A 21,732-nucleotide genomic window follows, 5' to 3' on the forward strand; every position below is an offset into this window, starting at 1 on the left:
TGATCGAAGTTATGTTTTTATATTGCACCTACTGCATGGTGAATAAAATGTATATATATGTATATATATATATATATATATATATATATATATATATATATATATATATATATATATAAATATATATATATATATATATATATATTTATATATATATATATATATATATATATATATATATATATATATATATATATATATATATATATATATATATATATATATATATATATATATATATATTTATATATATATATATATATATATATATATATATATATATATATATATATATATATATGCATAGGGCACTGCATCATATAGACGCAGTTTTATCTTGATCGTTAATCAGCCCTCCACTTCAGGTACCAGTCCAGGGTAATATTGAATAAAATTAGAGTGAAAAAATCACTTATTTAATAGACCCTTCTCTGGGAATCGAACCTGAGACATCCAGAACGGTAGCTGAGCGTGCTGACCATTACACTACGAAGGCGGACAAATAGTTTTAAGTAGGTAGTACCTAATAACTCTAAAATTATTTTAAATTTGTAATATTTTTTCTTCTTTCAGTCTCCCCATTAGTTTGCTGAAATGTTTCGACTAAACAAAGCCTAAATATTAAATTCGTTTAATACTTAGTTTTGAAAGATATCTAAAAAAAACCTTCTTAAAATATCCGTTAATTTTAAACAATAGGATTGATTATCCGTTCGCCGGCAGCGAATAATTTTCATCTTAGTCTCGTCGCAAAAGTTGAACAAAAAGCTTGTAATCCGCGAAGTTAAATTACACCATAATTAATTGGTCTTTCTTCCTTTTGTTTTGCTTGCGGTTATCAGCGGAACAGTTTACCGGTTGGGTGTCCTATACAGCAAACAAACCGACAAACATAACTTTCCGAAATAAGCCGAGATTCAAACAAAAGTTAATTCCCCTCAATACTGAATAATTATAATATACTGAGTAATAAACAGAGCGTGGTGAAACCGGCGCTCTAGCTCTAAAGAAAGTAGAAAATAAAGCATTATTAATGCTGTGAATCCAAGGTCTGTTTGTAAAGAACCTGTGCTTAATAAGCCTTCACTCGTTTGCGAGTGATTTAAGCTCTTACCAACAAAGTAGTAATAAAGTTGTAGTAATAATTTTAAAAGAATATAAGAGGAGAAAGAGAAGGAAATGAAAAATAATAATAATTTAACTAAAATTTTTAAATCAATTATTCAATCTACAGTACTGAAATCAAATTAAAATGTGGCACATAAAATTTTCAAACCTTGAATGATACTATGGTAATTATACTATGGTTTGGATACTATGATGCTATAGTACTATGATACTATGGTAATGATACTATGGTTTGGATACTATGGTACAGCTGTCCATTTTTTTTTGCCTTATTAGCTGTATTTTTTGCCTTTGTTTAAAATCTAACAATATTTTCAAAAAATCTACATGATAGTTTGTCTAAAATTTTATTACGCAGAACAACTAATAAAATCTAAGATAATACTAATATGCTTAAATTAACACGTTCTTTCATATGTGAGTTTAAAACTTAATATATAAATAATAATAATTGTCATATTATTAAAAGGAAATTATTTAAAATTTATGGAAAAAACACTGAAATATTCCAGAATAGGGAGATGCTTTTATTAGATATAATGATATTATATTTGTTGAAAACATTTTCTCTTCTTTAAAAGTTATTTCAAGTGTTGTGTCAATTTCTTTCAGATGGAAGAAATTTTCAGGCAATATTTCGGGAGTTATTTTAAACTTTTAACACGATTACGAATTTCCTATAACTCATCGCCTTTCGCAAAAACAAATATTAAATTAATTCAACGTCTTTTTATGGCGTCTTTTTTGTACGATTTTTATAACGATCTACTATTTTAAATGTTATTGACTGCATTTACATAATTATTAAAAAAAAAGTATTTTCAAAAGATATAAGAAGGAGAAAATAAAGAATTCTGTGGCAGTGTAAAAGAAAGTTGTGACTCTAACGGGTCTAGAAGTGAATAGGAAAATAACCAATTGTATTTATAACAATTTGTAGTTTTAAAAGATTGTGTTTTTTTCGACAATAGAGTACTTTTATTATATGTAGTTTAAAAACTAAACCTGATGTTGTTTTAATGATATATTTTCTTATATCATTAATTGATTCGGCAAACACTTTGTTATAATATTTTTCCGATCTAAATTTAAGTTTTACTAGGTAAATAATACAATTTTTTTATCATGCCAAGTATTCCTCGATCTTTTCCCAACCACATTTGTTTTACAGATTTTTCCAGACTCATTCATTTCACGTGTCCGAACCATTTAAACATACCCCTCTTAATTTTAGCGAAAACACTCAGCCTTGCATTATTTTCTTATATTATCATTGAAACATTTATCATATCGCTCATTCCTTTCAAGAACGTCATAAATCAAAAATCGTCAATTTTCAGTTGTGCGTGTTTTCGGAATGCCCAGAAAATGTGCTATATCCCAGCAAAAGAGGCATATTTTTAACTTTTATTAAATATTTACCCGCTACAGGGCAGAAAGTGTTGTTTTTGCATTTTGAAGAAAAAGTATTGTTTAATTATTTTTTTTAATAAACTAAATATTTTTCAAATGGAGAAAAAACCTTCAGGTTTCACCTAAAAAGATCTGTTGCAAAGTAAAATGTTCAATAAGTGTCTTGATATTTATTTATAAAACATTGTATTATATTTTAAAACTTTAAAAACGTTTTCCTAAAAAAGTTTTTTGATTTATGACGTTCTTGAAAGGAGTGAGCGATATGTACATGGTTTTGGGGCACTGAAAGATCGCATTTGGACTGCATTCAGTCTACTTTCATAATTTTTTCAACTCCACGCTTCCCTTACATACTTAAGACTGTCCATCTAAAAATATATATTTTTTGAGAATAATGATTTCGTTTCAGGTTCAACAAAAAAGAATATAACTTAAATAGATTAGAATAAAAACTATACTAAAAATGGCTCCCCACACGACAAGCGATACCACTGGAGTTTTGTTCGAAACTGATGTACAGACTATAGACGGTGGCTTGACTAAGAAGGTACCTTTTTTTAAACATGTTATTTTATTGATATATTTTTTATTAAAAAAAACTAACAAACCGTCACGCCGTTTTCCGCAGGGGTAAGCAGAGAAAATAAAACACCACACCAATGCAAACAATCTTGCCTCTTCTCTTTGCAAGCAATCTTCGCCTCTTACACATTCATCCATCTCCTCATATGTACATACCAGCCGATTATTCGACTTCTGATGCGATATATTTCAGATCTAACCGCCTACATTAGGTAAATGTAGTTGGAAATAGAAGAAGAGGAAGATCGAGGAATTTTTCCAATGAGTATTTTAAATTCTTGAAAGTGGTCAGGTCAGGAGTCAGTGGAGAACCACTTAAAAATATATGAAAAACTTGATATTGCCAAGTTTTCTTTAGTTTTCCTCTACTTCTATTACCAACCACATTCGCCTCATTAATTGGTTTTACCGTCCTATCTTCACTCATTCGATCCACGTGCCCAAACCATCTCAACACAATATTCTTAATTTTATCGATAATGCTTATCTCAGCCTTGCATTATTTCCTTTTATCACCATTGGAACATCTTTCATACATGGTTTTGCCGCACTAGTAGATCGCATTTTAACTGTATTCAGTCTACTTTCATCCTTCTTCTGCCAACTCCATGCTTCATTTCCATACCAGGACTTCATTTTGCACTGTTAGATTTTTAAATTGAAGCATTTTTAAACTATTTTGATATTTTAAGGTAAAAAGCAACAAGTACGCAGGGGATAAGAAGATCGTGTTGGTTTGGAGCAATATTGTGTGGTTTATTCTTCTACATGGAGGTTCACTCTATGGTTTATATCTCGCCTTCACAGACGCCATGTGGCAAACGAATGCTTTTGGTATGTTTTCTAATAATCCACATATCGCTCACTCCTGTCAAGAAAGTCATAAATCAAAAAACTTGATTTTTCACGAGAACGTTTTAAAAGTTTAAAAATATAACATCATGTATTGAAAATAAATATCAAGCCACTTATTGAACTTTTTATTGTGCAACAGATCTTTTTAGGTAAAACCTGAAGGTTTTTTCTCCATTTCAAAAATATTTAGTTTATTAAAAAAAATAATCAAACAATACCCTTTCTTCAAAGTGTAAAAAACAACATTTTCTGCCCTGCAGCGAGTAAATATTCAGTTAAAAATATGCCTCTTTTGCTGGGATATGGTACATTTTCTGGGTATTCCGAAAACATGCATAACTGAAAATTGACGATTTTTGATTTATGACGTTCTTGAAAGGAGTGAGCGATATATTAAAAAAATTACAACATAATTCACCTTCTTTTTTCACTGCATACTTAAATGTATAAATAAAATATAATTATACTTTATTTTATTATAAATAAAATAGTAAATTTAAATTTAAAATGGAAAAAACTATGAGTGGTCGGTATGTCGTTAACGATGAAATCCTTTTACTGGTCAACTAAAATAAAAGTAGGAAACACTTTACCATTGAGATGTTGTTTTATTATTTAAAATGCAGTTCCACCAAGAAAAGTCACTTAAATTCGCGAGAAATAGATTTCTTTGTTTACCTCTAGAACAAATTTTAATTGATTTTTAACCATACCCGCTCCCTAGGTGGAGCAAATGGAGTCCACAAACTGTCTCCAGGCTTTTTTGTCAGATTTTAATTGATAGCAATGACGAGTGATGTGAAAAATGTGACAAAACGTGGTCTCTGGTGAAATAAAATATAATTGAAAAAATAAAACTAAAAAGATGTTGACAACATCTTTACTCGTATACTTAAAAAGTTTTTTCCACTTTTGTGTTCACAAGTGACCGGGGTTTTTTTCGCTACCGTAGGCTATATATTAATAAAAAAAATAGTGCTTCGATGAAATAAATTATAATACGTTCTAAAGATTTAAAAATAAATATTGTTCTTATTGATTTACTTTTTTACTGACATTTCTGGGTGGAACTGCATTATATGTGATAAAACAAAATGTATATAATTTTTTCCTAATATAATTGATTGGAATTATAAACAATCAAAAATGTATTAGTAGATTTAAGTAATTGAATTACAAAATGCAATAAATTCGTTTTGAAATAGCGTCAAGCCATCTAATAAAAAGCTAAGGGTTGAATTTATAGCTCAAAGGATTAAAAGAGCCCCGATAAAGTTCCGAGGTACAAATAGCACGGTTTATCTTAATTATATTTAATTGGAATTATAAACAATCAAAAATGCATTAATAGATTTAAGTAATTGAATTACAAAATGCAATAAATCCGTTTTGAAATAGCGTCAAGCCATCTAATAAAAAGCTAAGGGTTGAATTCATAGCTCAAAGGATTAAAAGAGTCCCGATAAAGTTCCGAGGTACAAATAGCGCGGTTTATCTACAAACAATACGACTTCAACACAAGGATTATGTCCTGCGCCCCGTTCAAAAAGGAGGGAAAATCCTCTTAACGACCGCAGGGTCGACGGAGCAGACACCGGAGTCCTTTGAGCAGAAATCCTTGCTTTGAAATGTTTATCTTTGGTCGTATAATGGTCGAGTTCTTGAAAACCGGCGAGGTGTTGTATAACAGGCTAAGTTTTTATGAAAGCTCAGGTGTGACGTTTTTGACTGGCGAGAAGAGTGTTTACTGATCCTACAAAAAGTGCAAACAATTTCCGGGCTGAAGTGGTACGTACTACAAAGTATTCAATTGTTGTGTAAACATTTTCAATATTATTCATATTTAAAGCATTTTATTTATTGTTTCGGCATTAACTTTGTGGTAAGACATGTTACAATGATTAAAGAAAACACTTCGTTTTTTACCACTTGAGTTTTATTATAGACTACATGTTTCAAAAAACCTGAATTCTAATAATAATTTATTGAATAATATATTGTTTCAAAATTCTTCACCACTGCTTTCCATTTTTCCTTTGTTTTCAAACTCCGTCCCTTGACTAACCCCTTCCCCTTACTTTCCCCTCTCCTTATTTATAGAACAATTTTATATTTTATATTTTAGTTATTATACAGACCTGAATGATGGAAGTTTAACTTCTGAAACATGTAGTCTATAATAAAACTCAAGTAGTAAAAAACGAAGTGTTTTCTTTAATCATTTTAAAGCATTTGTGGTTAGTCATTTAAACTTATTTATTTTTTTACAAAAATGTTGTCAATATTAGTATATAACCTCACTCACCGAGATTTTTATGTTGGTCTTCGGGTCGACCAAAAATCGCATGTGTTAGACATTTTGTGTAGTTTTGAGTGTGTAAATGTGTGCTAGTGCTGTGGTGGTGAAGGGTGGTATTGTTTGCATACTGTGGTAATGATTGTCCTGACGAAGATATGGGTACGTCTCGAAACCGGTAGACATAAAAATCTCGGTGAGTGGTTATATACTAATGTTTTTAACATTTTTGTAAAAAAAAGAGTGTTGTGTAAATGTTCGCTCAAAGCGAACTTACTGCCATCAAAGACGCATTTATATACAAAATTAAGTACGGAATTAAAGAAAGATAAACAACAAGAAAAAACAAACAAAAACTTGGGGAATTTGTGAGGCTCTTTCGTTCCTTTAAATGTTATTTGAAAATTTAAGAGTTTGTTACATTAAGATTTTGTAAAGTTTTTTATTATTATTTTGAGTTGTCGAAATAAACGTTATCGGGGGGAACATTATAGGTTTATATTTTTAAATTGCATTAATACATTTTAATCAACGGGAATGACTTGACCAATAATGACAATGACTTGGTAATAACTGCTCCAAACGTTAACGAGGAAAATCTTACACGAGTGTACATTATAGGGAGGTTTACCGTATTTCAGTAATAGTTTGGAAGTTTCTTGTCGTAATATCATTCCATTTTTAGTGTGATTTTTACTTTGTACGAACCATTCTCATTAGAAAAAGTGGTATTCACCACGTAAAACTTAAATTAAAAAAGACTTTGTTATATCGGCTCAACACAGGCCATGCCTAAAGAGCCGTAATACGTATAATAAATGTGTATATGAAATGAATATGTATATTGAATGTAAAATAAATAAATTTGTGATATTTGTTAGTACCTATCAAAAAAAATATATACTACCTATTCTAATGTATGCTAATTTGTATTTGTTAACGTATTATTTACATATTGTTTAAAATAATTAATTACATATGACTTCATTAGTCTAATCACTTTGTTTGACCAACTTTTTATTGGTACTCTTTTTCCAACCGGTTTCGACAAATTTTATTTCATAAAGTTTATAAAATGTGCCACAAAATATCTGCGAAAAACATTCAAGAAGTTAATCAAAACTTACTTATTTGCTCCGTCTAAATAACATAAAATTTCCACTGTTGCAAATTTCCCTTTATGTATTTCTGATGAGCAAAACATAAGGATACAATTTAAGTTCGTAGAGAAACAAGTAAAACGCAATTAAGGTTCCTTGTATACTGCATATATCACAAAGTGATAGACATTCATTAGGGGCGTGAATCCCTTGCAGCTTTCCTCTGCTACGTGATGTCAGGGTTCGGCATCACGGTGGCAGTGCACCGTCTGTGGACGCACAAGGCCTTCAAGGCAAAATGGCCCCTACGCGTCGTGCTGATGCTGTGGAACACTATGGCCTTTCAGGTATAACATACTCGTAATTACATTGCATGCTATTTGCAGTATGTGTTTTGTTATGCAAAACAGTTCGTATTAATGTGTATTTTTGTCTAATAATTTTACATATGAAGAGGTCTTTAAACTAACTAACTAACCATCACGTTGCTTGCCCGCAGAAGTAGCCAGATTAAATAAAACGCCATACCACTCTATCTTTGCAAACATACTTCACCTGTTCCACATTTATGCATTTCCTAATACATACCTCTTTGTGCCTCTTTTAATAATCATTCCGACCGATTATCTGGATAAGTATCAGAAGTGTGCATGAATGTAAAAGAGGCGAAGAATATTTGCAAAGAAAGATGGGTGTGGCGTTCTATTCTGTCTGCCTATTGCTGAGGGGAAGTGGCGTGATGATGAGTGAAGATTTTTTAAAAATATTTCATAACATGAGTACAATAAGTATTTTGATAAAACAGAATCGATGAACCTGATATTGGAATTATTTATTGTGCTAAAATTAATTAAAACTGGGGAATTGTTAAATTTTTAATAGAAATTAAAAATACATAAAAAAAACTTATTCATCTAACTAGCATTGTATCTATATATACACCTTTTAAAAAATAATGCACTCTAGACGTTCAATAATGGTCAGAATAGTAAACAACATTTTGAGTGTGTCCAAATACTTCACAAAATCTGTATTATCTCCTATTACAGGAGTTATTTTCATATTATTCTTTGACATCTCATCAAAGATGAAGAAGAATATGTAAGTCTGGGCACATACGGGGCTGACGACCGTCAAATAAAAGAGTTTCTGCTCAACAAAAAGCTTATTTTCATCTCACCAATAGATGTCTCTAGTGAAGTTCAAGTGATTCAAAAATAATGTTTCAAAATTGGTTCAAATATATAGAACTTCCAAGAATTTCAGTAGTGTAGTTGTCAATAATGGGTAGAATTAGTGAATATTACACGTGTGTAAAGTGATCACTTAAACCAGCCTATGATGGTCGTCAGCCCCGTAAATGCCCAGACTTCCATATTCTTTTTCATCTTTGATGAGATGTCAAAAAAATAATATGAGAATAGTAAACGTTCCACAAGTGTATACTCGTATAAAATACCAAATACCAAATATAACAAATTTATACCAAATCGTAAGCTCTTGAATCCTCATACTTCCATCTTCCTTCGTATAAAAACGATAGATGTCTCAACTCAAGTTAAGACACCTATAATATATATAATGATTGCTTAAAATGACGTTTATTGCAAGGATTCCGTTATCGACTGGGCTCGGGATCATAGGACCCATCACAAGCACTCCGACACGGACTCCGACCCTCACAACGCCGAGAGGGGCTTCTTCTTCAGTCACGTGGGATGGCTGTGCTGCAGGAAGAGCGAGTCGGTCAAGGAGAAGGGAAGACTGGTGGACTTGTCGGATCTATACGCTGATCCGGTGCTAGCCTTCCAAAAAAAGTAAGACCGGAAATGAATTCCGTAATTATTAAAATTAAACATTGGTATTAGACCACTTATTGAGTTATTTTTACACTTGCTGGGTAATATATCCTAAATTAAACAAGGTTTATTTGGTTGAATTCTACATTTATTTATGTATGTGTTAATACGTATTAACATATACATGAATAAATGTAGAATTCAACCAAATAAACCTTGTTTAATTTCGGATATATTACCCAACAATTCAATATGGAATTCTACCAACTGTCAGCGGTTACAATATATATATTTTTTACACGACTAGTTTCGAGAATTACAGATGTTTTCTTCGATAGGCAATAACAATAGTAAGTGCGACAGGCAAAAATAACAAGGTTTTGCATGTGTTAGTAAAACCGAATAAAATACGATCATGTTCATACATTTGAATATTTATTTTTAGATTAAATTACTAACCAATCTAACACATCAACATTTAATGATGTTGGCGTTTGTTGGCACAAAGTTTTGAAAATTTGAGGAAATGAATGAACTGAAAAAAAAAACGATTTATGGAAAGATATTTGTAATAAAGCCTCTATCTTACAAACTTTTAAAGTAAAAACAACTGAAGTGCAAAATTCACGTAACTATAGATTTCTTATAATTTAATATTGCACAGATGTAAAACAACAGTGCATCAAATCATTATACGTACGTGGGTTAAAAAAAAAACTTTAATAAACTTCCGGAAAACTTAAAATCTATAAAAAATTATCAAACTTTTAAAACTAAATTTAAAAAACATATCACTCACTCCTTTTAAGAACGTCATAAATCAAAAATCATCAATTTTCAGTTGTGCATGTTTTCGGAATGCTCAGAAAATGTACTAAATCCCAGCAAAAGTGGCATATTTTTAACTTAATATGTACCCGCTATAGGGCAGAAAGTGTTATTTTTGCATTTTGAAGAAAAGGTATTGTTTAATTATTTTTTTAAATATACTAAATATTTTTCAAATGGAGAAAAAAACCTTCGAGTTTTACCTAAAAAGATGTGTTGCACAGTAAAAAGTTCAATACGCGGCTTGATTTTTATTTTTAATACATTGTATTCTATTTTTAAACATTAAAAACGTTCTCCTGAAAAATCAAGTTTTTTTTATTTATGACGTTCTTGAAAGGAGTGAGCGATATGAGACTCATCTTAACCTAGACTCCATACCAAGGAATATTTTTTAAATTTTTTTATTTACTCTGTTTACAAAAAAATGATAATTGTAAAACGAACTCCCTCTCTAAACACAAGTATCTACTTTATTAGAGAGGTAGAAACGTTATATTTTAAATAATTTGTTTATTTATTAACTATTTGGTATTATTTAAATATGTATTTTTTTAAAACATTCTTTTTATTTGTGTTTGTTATTATGTACTTATATTTTTTCATTTGGTTCCTTTAAACATGCTTCTTATTTAATGTTTTTAACATGCCTTTATAAGTACCTGTTTATTGTTTTATATTTGACATTTTGCACTGTATTAGTTTTGTTTAATATTTCTATCTTGTTAATCTTTTTGGCTCATCCCCTTCCAGCTTGGCAGCCCCTGTGTTATATTATTTTATAATATTCAGGTCGTCTAGTCATAGACCTTTTTTTATATCACAAAACTGTTTCTTAAACTCCTTATTTGTATTTTTTTTCAGGCATTACATGAAACTTATGCCAGTATTTTGTTTCATCCTCCCTACGATCATCCCCATGTATTTCTGGAACGAATCCTTCATGAACGCCTTCTGTATACCAGCCCTGTTTCGCTACACGTTTTTGCTCAATGCAACCTGGTCAGTAAACAGCTTCGCACACTTCTTTGGATACAGACCTTATGACGTGTAAGTCATTTTAAATTAATATTATTTATTCATTTAGCGTTTAATTTGTAGAACTCCATTTTAATTTATGTATTAATTTTTAAATCAAACACAGTTTATATTTATAAACTTTAAAAACGTTCTCCTGAAAAATCAAGTTTTTTGAATTATGACGTTCTTGAAAGGAGTGAGCGATATGTATCGAAACACGACTTATGGCTCTACATAATTTATTTTATTTTGTGACAGCTGTTTTTGCCTTGTAAGGGCATTATCTAATAATCAAAGCTATCACACAAAAATTAGTTATTTATTGATTTGCGTTTAATTTTTAGAACTCCATTTAAATTTATGTATTTTTATTTACTTATATTTTAATTTCAATTTATGTTAAATGAAACACAGATTTTTTCAGTCTACAAAGTTGTATTTTATTAACAAAAACACATAAAAAATTTACATTGTGACAATTCTTTCGCCTTGTTATGGCATTATCAAACGAATATGAAGATCAAATGGACTGATGGTCCTTATGTAGCTATACAATTCTAAGTGACAGTTTTAACATGTGCACCAATAATTTTTGGGAGACAACAGTAGCTAATGGGTTTTGTTAATAAAATACAACTTAGTAGACTGAAAAAATCTGTGTTTGATTGAAAAATTAATACATAAATTAAATTTATATTATTGGTGTCTCAGTTTGAGATAAAGCATTTTTCGTTTTTATAGGAAATAAGATACAAGTATTGTAATCCCAAGTCTAAGAATAAAATAACACCGTGTGTGATAGATGTTCGAATAGTGATATACGAGTAAAGAAAGGGATACAAGGCATTAAACATAATCGATAAATTTAAATAAATGTTGCGTTGAGATGGGTATGTGGTACTAATGAGTAAAGAAAGAACTGTGAAACAAAAAACAGAGGAAGACCAAGGAAAATTAGGCATGATCAACTGTTTCAAATACTTGAATACTTGGTTAGGTCAGAAGGCGAAATATTCAGTGGGTATGTACAAGGAAATGCACGAATGTGGCAGAGGCGGAGTTTATGTGTAAAGACAGATTGGTATAGCGTTCTATTTCTGCTTACCACTGCGGCGAAACGGGGTGAAGATTAGTGAGTTAATTTAGTTTTTTCAAATGTTTCATAGGTGTTTTGAGTGTTTTCATAAAATAATCGATAAACTTGATTTTGAAATTATATAATGTATTTTTTTAATGGTGAATAAAATAAAATCATGACTGAAACGTAAAATTTTCAAAAGATTTTGTAAAGTAATATCAACATTTATTAAATTACTGCGGGAAAGCGGCGTGAAGGTGAGTTAGTTATTTTTTTTAATGAACATAATAATAAACATCTTTATATACATTTAGACCAGGGGTCGGTGAACCGGGAAAATTTCATTTTTACTGGAGTAATAAATTACACCAAACGGGGTAAACATAAATTTTTTGGGGTAATAAGGAAATTTTTCTAGTATGCTATTTCACTAACGTGTTAGTATTTTTACAAATTTAAACGCTTCAGAAATCGATTAAACGTTGAAGGCTATTTAAATTGCTCTTAAATCAAAAAGTCCCAATTTTTAAGTAATTGTATCAAACATGAAGCAACATCGTTTCTCCGAAAACTAAATAGGAAACCTGAAAACCTGAATTTTCATTTGATCCAATTTGAGAATTTTATTTTGTTTGTATATTACATACAAACTATTTTCACGTAACTTTGTTTTCTTTTCCGTGTAAATTAATTCAATGAACAAGTTTTATTTTAAATAAACATTGTGTTTTCAAAATGGAGGGAGGGGTTTATATCGACGTACGCAAAAATATTTTGCGGTAATGGTTAAAAAAAACTTCCCCGACTGTTGATTTAGATTACTATTATACATATATTCAAATGTTTGACAAATGTATCAATTCATATTTCCAGGCAAACAAGTTACAGCCACAATTTGACATAATTTAAACCAGTAGTCATAACAACTAGCAACATTATAATTTACTCCTAAAGCTGTAAACTTTATAATTGTGATGGAAATTTACAGAGTTAATTCGGCATCAAATAAACTTGTCAGTCAAAACTGGATTACTTTGTATGTAATCATCGAATTAGTGCTCAGTACATTCCCTGATATGAAGCTTCTGAAAGTGCCTAGTTTAAGTTTTGATGAGTATTAGAATAATGTGTATATATATATATATATATATATAAATATATATTTATTTATATACATATAATATATATATATATATATATATATATATATATATATATATATATATATATATATATATATATATATATATATATATAAATGTATATATATATATATATATATATATATATATATATATATATATATATTTATATATATATATGTATATATATATATATATATATATATATATATATATATATATATATATATATATATATATATATATATATATATATATATATATATATATATATATATATATATATATATATATATATATATAAATATATATATACATATATATATATATATATATATATATATATATATATATATATATATATATATATATATATATATATATATATATATATTGCCAATATTATATCTTTTTCAGTTCTTTGAATCCTCGTGAGAATATCGGAGTGGCATTGGTGGCACTTGGTGAAGGGTTCCACAACTTCCACCACACATTCCCCTGGGATTACAAGACTGCAGAGCTTCCTTTCTACACACTGCCTAACCCTTCAACGGCGTTTATCGACTTCATGGCATTCGTAAGAATTGTTTACAATATTCTTCTGCTACAACTGATACTGGCCCGCACCTAATGTTTCATAGAGCACTGCGGCAAATTTATGTATTCTTGATTTGATGGTAGACAACAATCTGCGATCAAATTAACAATACATGAAGTGATAAGGTCAGAATTCGAAATTCGGAATAATTAAAAAAATATATCTATATGTTTGTTAAATAGTCGCATATATCGCTCACTCCTTTCAACAACGTCATATATAAAAAAAACTTGATTTTTCACGAGATCGTTTTTTACGTTTTTAAAATGTATTAAAAATAAATATCAAGCCACTTTTTACTGTGCAACAGATCTTTTAAGGTAAAGCCTGAATGATTTTTCTCCATTTGAAAAATATTAAGTATATTTAAAGAAAATAAAAAACAATACCTTTTCTTGTAGCGGGTAAATATTAAGTTAAAAATATGCCATTTTTGCTGGGATATATATAGTACATTTTCTAGGCATTCCAAAAATATGCACAACTGAAAATTGACGATTTTTGATATATGACGTTGTTGAAAGGAGTAACGATATACGTTCATTTCTAAATTCATAAACATAATTAACACATTTTAAACAAAGTCCCGCCAAGCCACCTTGTGTGTTTTGTCGGTTGAGATCTTTTTACATTATTTCTTATTTTCTTTTTCTTTTGACCCTTATTCGCAGTCAATGATGCAAAGGGCACTGCATAGTAGCGACGCAGTGTTATCATGATTGTTAATTGCATGAAGGCAAGGTAATCAGCCCTGCGCTTCTGCGTTTTTATTTTATTAAAAAAAAAAATTTTAACATAATATACACACAAAATATAAAGTATAAGGAGTTGCACAAATATGGAAAAGACGAAGATTGTTTTCTAAGAGGTGTTTTATTCTCTCTACCTATCCTTGACGGGAAGAGGAATAAGTTATGATGGTTAGTTGTATTTAAAATCTTTTTTTCTAGATTGGACAAGCAACAGACTTGAAGCATGTCCCTAAATCAGTGGTACAGATGAGAGCTCAGAGGACAGGAGACGGAAGTCATAAGATATGGGGATGGGATGATAAGGACATCACGAAGGCAGAGAAGAATTCCACCACCATAAGTCATCCTACCTCGACGCAGGACTAGACGAATCACCCAATAATATTAATATGAACACGAATAATATTATATGAATGGGATAGGATTAAGATCGATTATATGTATTTGAACAGGTATATTTTTATTACTTTATTATATATATATATATATATATATATATATATATATATATATAACGTGGTAATATTTTCCTTCGTAAATTGGCTGTAAATAATATGTAAAGTGGGTGTATAATAATAAAATAAACAATGTGTTGCTTTGTAATTAAAGAAACGACGGTAAAATTTTATTCTTAATTGATCTTTACAATAATTTTCTATCTATCTGATTCTGACAGTTAACAATATTATATTTTTTCTATCTGATGTCTTTTGTTTTATTCAGTGCGACGCATGCGACATCTGGTGGTAGAACTGTTTTATGCAGGTACTATTTGTAAGTACTTAATAAAATGTATAGGTAGGTACCTAGGTATTTTATTACATAGATATTCCTACTTATAACATATCTTCCACTAGTTACGTTTTGCCTCTTAAAAAGAGATGAAGATCTTGTGCTTAGAGAGGGACTTTCACTCAATGTTTTTTGTTTGTGCTTAATTAATGATAAAATTGACTTTTTTCTTTGTTTAAGTATTTATTTGAGAGTTGTTTTTTTTTAAATTAAAATATCGTCGTCGTACAGGAGGAAGTGACCAACTAACAAAACGTAAAATGTTCAGGAGGGCCATTTAAGTCACTTTTGCTTGTAAAGAAAATAAACATCAATGCAGTTAGTCATTTTTTACAAATCAATATATCAAACTTCCAAGTTTAAAATCACTTTGGGATTTTTCCAGGGCAATATTAAGCTAGTAAAATATCAAATAGTCAATGATCACGTTTTTGTAAAAAATGCACTTGGTCACTTTCTCCTGTATGACTACGATATATAAGATGCTTTTTTATATGGAATTTTTATATCATTTTTTTTGTATCTGTAGGGATGATGTTACCGAAAAATTTTGCTGCGTAATATTTGTAGTTTTGTCGGAATTATTTGATAATGCATTTTGATAATGTAAAATCATCATGAAATCTCACTGATTAACTATTTTTTAATTGAAATATTTATCATACTTTGATCGTTGAAGAATTGGTATTCTTTGAAAATGGTTTAGGATTTACATTTTACGGGTAACATAGTTTTAGGTTTACATTAGGGAATCGAAATTATAAAAAATAATTAATTTGTTGGATACGTTATACACACACGGAAAAGTTATACAAATCAGACATGGATTTTTAGAATATTATAATTGTAAATACATCTTAATATCGAGGTGGACTGGCGAGAAAGAGATATTTATTTCTGTATTATGTACTTTGTAATAAAATGCAAAACATTTTTGAAGCAAAATATAATATTTTTCTTTAGTATTTTATGTAATTTTAAATCTATTTTTACCTATCGATCTATCTCGTTAATAGAAAGAGTCAGTCATCCAAAATAATATGTTATATCAAAGAACTGTTTAAACAGAGAAAATATTGCCAAAATAATTCGGATTCACTGAATCGAGTGTAAAAGCGAAAAATTTTCATTTCATGTATTTTGTACTTTACAGACAAAATATTTAAGTATTATTATAAGTTTAAATTTATGATAATAAATAATGAGACCTTATTACAAAAAAAACTTACAGTATGTGATATTTATTTGATTAAAAATATTTTAAGGATTTTATTCTAAAAATAGTTTTGAGTTTATTCTGTATTCAATTTTGTTGAAATGATATATTATATTTGCTATCATGTATTATACATATGGATATTATTTGAAAATGGTTCACGAAGACATATTGTTTCATACGATGAAAAACTGTTTCGTGTAGAAAATAAAACTATTTCGTATGTCTTCATTAAAAAAAATGTTTTTTTAAAATTATTTTTATTATATATATATGTATATGTAAAAAAAAGATAAATAAAAAATGATGGTGTTTGGTGAAAGTGTATATTATAGAAGATTGTTGTAGAACAAACTTGTATCGTGTATATATATATATATATATATATATATATATATATATATATATATATATATATATATATATATATATATATATATATATATATATTTATATTTATGTTTATATATATAAATACATATTTATATATATATATATATATATATATATATATATATATATATATATAAATATATATATATATATATATATATATATATATATATATATATATATATATATATATATATATATATATATATATATATAAATATACATATTTATATTTATGTTTATATATATATATATATATATATTTATATATATATATATATATATATATATATATATATATATATATATATATATATATATATATATATATATATATATATATATTTATATTTATATATATATATATATATATATATATATATATATATATATATATTTATATATATATGTATATATATATATATATATATATATATATATATATAAATATATATATATATATATATATATATATATATATATATATATATATATACATATTTATATTTATGTTTATATATATATATATATTATATATATATATATATATATATATATATATATATATATATATATATATATATATATATATATATATATATATATATATATATATATATATATATATTTATTTATATTTATATATATATATATATATATATATATTTATATATATATATATATATATATATATATATATAAATTTAAATTATTTAAATTACTTAATCCAGTATTGAAAAATTCCTTCCAAGCATTGGAAAATCCAGTAAGAACACACAATTGTCAATTTAAAATTACACACAAATAAGGTGAAAGTTCCCATTATGAAGCAGAGCCAACAGGTGAATTTGAAAGAAACTCTCACTCTACTTTGCAACACGACACTTTATACCACTATCTTTTATAGCAGAGTAGCTTGGGATCCTTTGACAGGCAGTCGGTATTGACAAAGAAATAAACGACTCGGCGCCGGTGTTCACTTTCAGGTTGACTTTCAGGATTGTTTCAGGAATACTTTCACGCGAAAACTATCAAATTTGATATTATTTTTTGACATCTCATCGAAGGTGAAGAAGAATTTGGAAGTCTGGGCATTTACGGAGCCGACGACGATCCATAGTCTGGTGCACGTGATCACTATACACATGTGTGACATTCACCAATTAAACCCATTATTGACAACCACACTACTCAAATTCTTGGAAGTTCTATATTTATGAACCAATTTCAAAACATTGTTCTTGAATCACTAGAGCTTTACTAGAGACATCTATTGGTAAGATGAAAAGAAGCTTTTTATTGATCAGAAACTATTTATCTTTGATGAGATATTTAAAAATAACATGAAAAATAACTCTTATAATTGGAGATAATCCAGATTTGTGAACAAGTATTAGGACACACTCAAAATGTTGTATATATCAAAATTCAAACTGAAAATCAACAAACAAAAATTTTGGCGTATCAACAATGCAAAAGAAAAATATGAAAGTATGGGTGTTAACGGGGCTTACGTTCCGTCATAGGCTGGTTTAAGTATCCTATGATAGGTCACAAGACCTGTAAATACCCCGACCTCCATTTTCTCCTTCATAAAAATAACTCGTAAGCGGAGTAACTCAGATCTGTGAACAAGGATTTGGACACGTCCAAAAAATGTTGTGAATATATTAAACTTACTACTATTTCTACTACTACAACCATCACGCCATTGACCTGCGAGGGTAGGCAGAGAGGATGGAACGCCACACTCTTCTGTCCGTAATTACACGTAATTATACACATTTTACACAATAAATTATACATTACATATTTTATAAAATTGTTAAATATACAAATTCGAATTTATAACATAAAAACTAATTAACTAAATAAATCACATTAAGTTATACATATTTTATCAAATAATAAAACAACTTAGTATGTTTAACAAAATTCTAATTTATTAAATAAATAACACAAAGTTTTACATATTTTATCAAATAATTATACAACGTAGAATTTATAACATAAATTCAATCATGAAGCAGAGAAATGCTCTGAAAGTCTTTACTGAAAATAAAATTCATCGCCTGTGAGGGGTGTAATTAGGTGGGATGTCAATCAAATATTCAGCATGAAAAGGGTCACTTCAAAGGTGGAATAAATTCAAGGGTTGGGGCATATTTGAAATGAGTTTTCGATATTTAACTTAATAATGGACACTTTCAGGGCCAAGAATGCCTTGAGGCAGCTGTACGGAAAATATTTGGCGAATATGCCCTCAGGCGAACAAAAAAATGTTTATAAAAACGGTCCTTGAAGGAGCTTGTCTATAAAAATTATAGATTTGTTTCTTAATTTAGTACAATACATATTTTTAAAACACCCTTGAAAACACATCGGAAGGTATATATGAGGAGATGAATGAATGTGGAAGAGGCGAATATTGTTTGCAAAGAATGGTTGGTGATGGTTAGTTAGTAATTAAATAGAGTCCTGGTCCAAACCCTAATGTGTGGATGTGAAGCATGGAGTTGGCGAACGAAGGATTACAGTAGAGTGCAGTTGAAATTCGATCTCTCAGACGAAGATATAAATATATATATATATATATATATATATATATATATATATATATATATATATATATATATATATATATATATATATATATATATATATATATATATATATATATATATATATATATATATATATATATATATATATATATATATATATATATATATATATATATATATATATATATATATATATATATATATATATATATATATATATATATATATATATATATATATATATATATATATATATATATATATATATATATATATATATATATATATATATATATATATATATATATATATATATATATATATATATATATAAATCTAAATATTTTTAGCTCGTTAGTTTTACTTTTCACCTGTTTCACATCTGTTTGTTTTTAAACTGGTCGTGTTGAGTGAAACAATTTTTAAAAAAAAAGAAATATTTGAAAAGATTAGGAAGAGTTCTTTACGGTAGTAATGACCAAGAAAATATATGTGGCGAATGTGAGAGGGAAAACAGAACGAGGCCGACTGAAAAAGACTTGGCACTATCAGATCAATCAGAAGCTAAAATCTGGCGGTATCAAAAGTCTGCGTGATCGGAGGGCATGTATGACTAGATGTATGTATGTAAAGGAGGCGAGGAGTGTATGTCAGGACAGAAGAGTGTGGCGTTCCATCCTTTCTACCTACCCCTGCGGGGAAACGGCGTGATGGTAGTAGTAGTAGTAGTAGTAGTAGCTTAATTAAAAAAAATCGACATGTCATTCCACAAAACCGAATCGATAAATAATAGAAAGTTGTTCTTCTCTAGAGCCAGTATGAAAATAATGTGCTTCGTTGGAAAATCTCGACATACTTGTAGCGCCGTAATATGAAGTTGTATGCAAAGTTCTCGGGGTATAAGTAGTTAGTAGTCCGTAGGTAAAGTAATTCCATAACGGCACGTCTCAAACTTTACATTTAATGGCAAAATACTTCGGAAATAAAGTCGTAAAGTTGCAATCTCACGAGCTAACTTCGGTGGATACTGGATTCCTCTCGGCTCCCATACTGAGTACAGTTTGCTCGTTGAACATCCTCCAAATGCCATGCAATCCTACTAGTATTTACGTCATATACTAACTAACTTACAAACTAGCCATCACGCCGTTTCTCCGTAAGGGCAGGCAGAGAGAACAGAATTACCTATGTTTATTTTTACATAAACTCATGTTCCTTAACCCCCCCCTCTATTTATTACCCTACCAACCTCTACATATACCTGAATTTTTTTTTGCTCGTTATCACGCTGGATATTGATTTAACAAGAGTATTATTTCACTAATTGATTCGGCAGTCACTTTGTGGTAAAATCTATCCATTTTTAATTAATGTTTTACATAGTAAATACCACTATTACTTAAAAGCTACTGTGACACGTATTTCGATGCATTCCGCATCATACGGTGTTTGCGATTGCATTGAAACACGTGTCACAGTAGATTTTAAGAAATAGTGGTATTTAATAAGAAAAACATTAATAAAAAAGAGTGTTTTTGCTTACTTTCTAATAATTGTTTTAACCACCCTACTCTCGGGTTATTTTCTGAGTTAATTCTGTAGAAAATAATGATCTTTTTTTCCACAGAATCATGAAAACAGATTTTTTTTGCCATAAAAGGTGCTTTTAGGATGGAACTGTTGTACTTTTTCGCTAGCGTGTTCCCTCTTTCTGTCTCGCATTAAATATTTTTGGCACAGGGATAGCGCAATGGTGCGGAAATAAGACGCGTATCACGTACGCATAGGGCAGTTTTAATGTACCTATACGCTTTAAATTTTAGTTTGTATATGTTAACTATTATTGAATGAATTAAATTGAATTGAATTATACAAGTTTTTCTTTTTAAATAGAGAGAATAGAACGCACACCAATCTGTCTTCAAACAATTTTTGTCTCACAAAATTTTGAGTGTGTCCAAATGATTATTTATAAATCTGGGTTTCTCCAATTACGAGTAATGTTACATTTTCGTTAATATTCATTTTGACGTATTTCTAACTTTTTCACAAAAATATTTACTCAATTATCTTTAATTGGTACCTAGAGTGTAAAACTCAATTAAAATTGCATCCATCTGGATGCAATGTTAAGTTAACAACAATTAAACGCATTACATTACTCATACCAGTT

General features: G+C 28.6%; 2 protein-coding genes across 6 annotated transcripts in view; one reads left to right on the forward strand and one right to left on the reverse strand.

Moving 5' to 3' along the window:
• Positions 1–21,732, reverse strand: part of Liprin-gamma (liprin protein kazrin) — a 320,428-nt gene that overhangs the window by 159,945 nt on the left and 138,751 nt on the right. The window lies entirely within an intron of this gene.
• LOC148307749 (acyl-CoA Delta-9 desaturase-like) lies at positions 1,987–15,298 on the forward strand. Of its 2 annotated transcripts, none has more exons than XM_088262829.1 (8): positions 1,987–2,230; positions 2,954–3,091; positions 3,819–3,960; positions 7,594–7,724; positions 8,989–9,194; positions 10,869–11,054; positions 13,662–13,821; positions 14,793–15,298. In XM_088262829.1, exons 2-8 carry the CDS (start codon positions 3,008–3,010, stop codon positions 14,958–14,960), a joined length of 1,077 nt encoding a protein of 358 aa, XP_088118955.1. In that variant the 5' UTR covers positions 1,987–2,230; positions 2,954–3,007; the 3' UTR covers positions 14,961–15,298. The 2 variants fall into 2 exon arrangements, with proteins under 2 accessions (XP_088118955.1, XP_088118956.1); XM_088262830.1 differs by having other exon boundaries at positions 1,987–2,134.

Source organism: Brachycentrus maculatus, unplaced genomic scaffold, assembly GCF_059751285.1.
Source record: "Brachycentrus maculatus isolate JH-2025_06_01 unplaced genomic scaffold, ASM5975128v1 h1tg000190l, whole genome shotgun sequence".
Classification (NCBI taxonomy): Eukaryota; Metazoa; Arthropoda; class Insecta; order Trichoptera; family Brachycentridae; genus Brachycentrus; species Brachycentrus maculatus.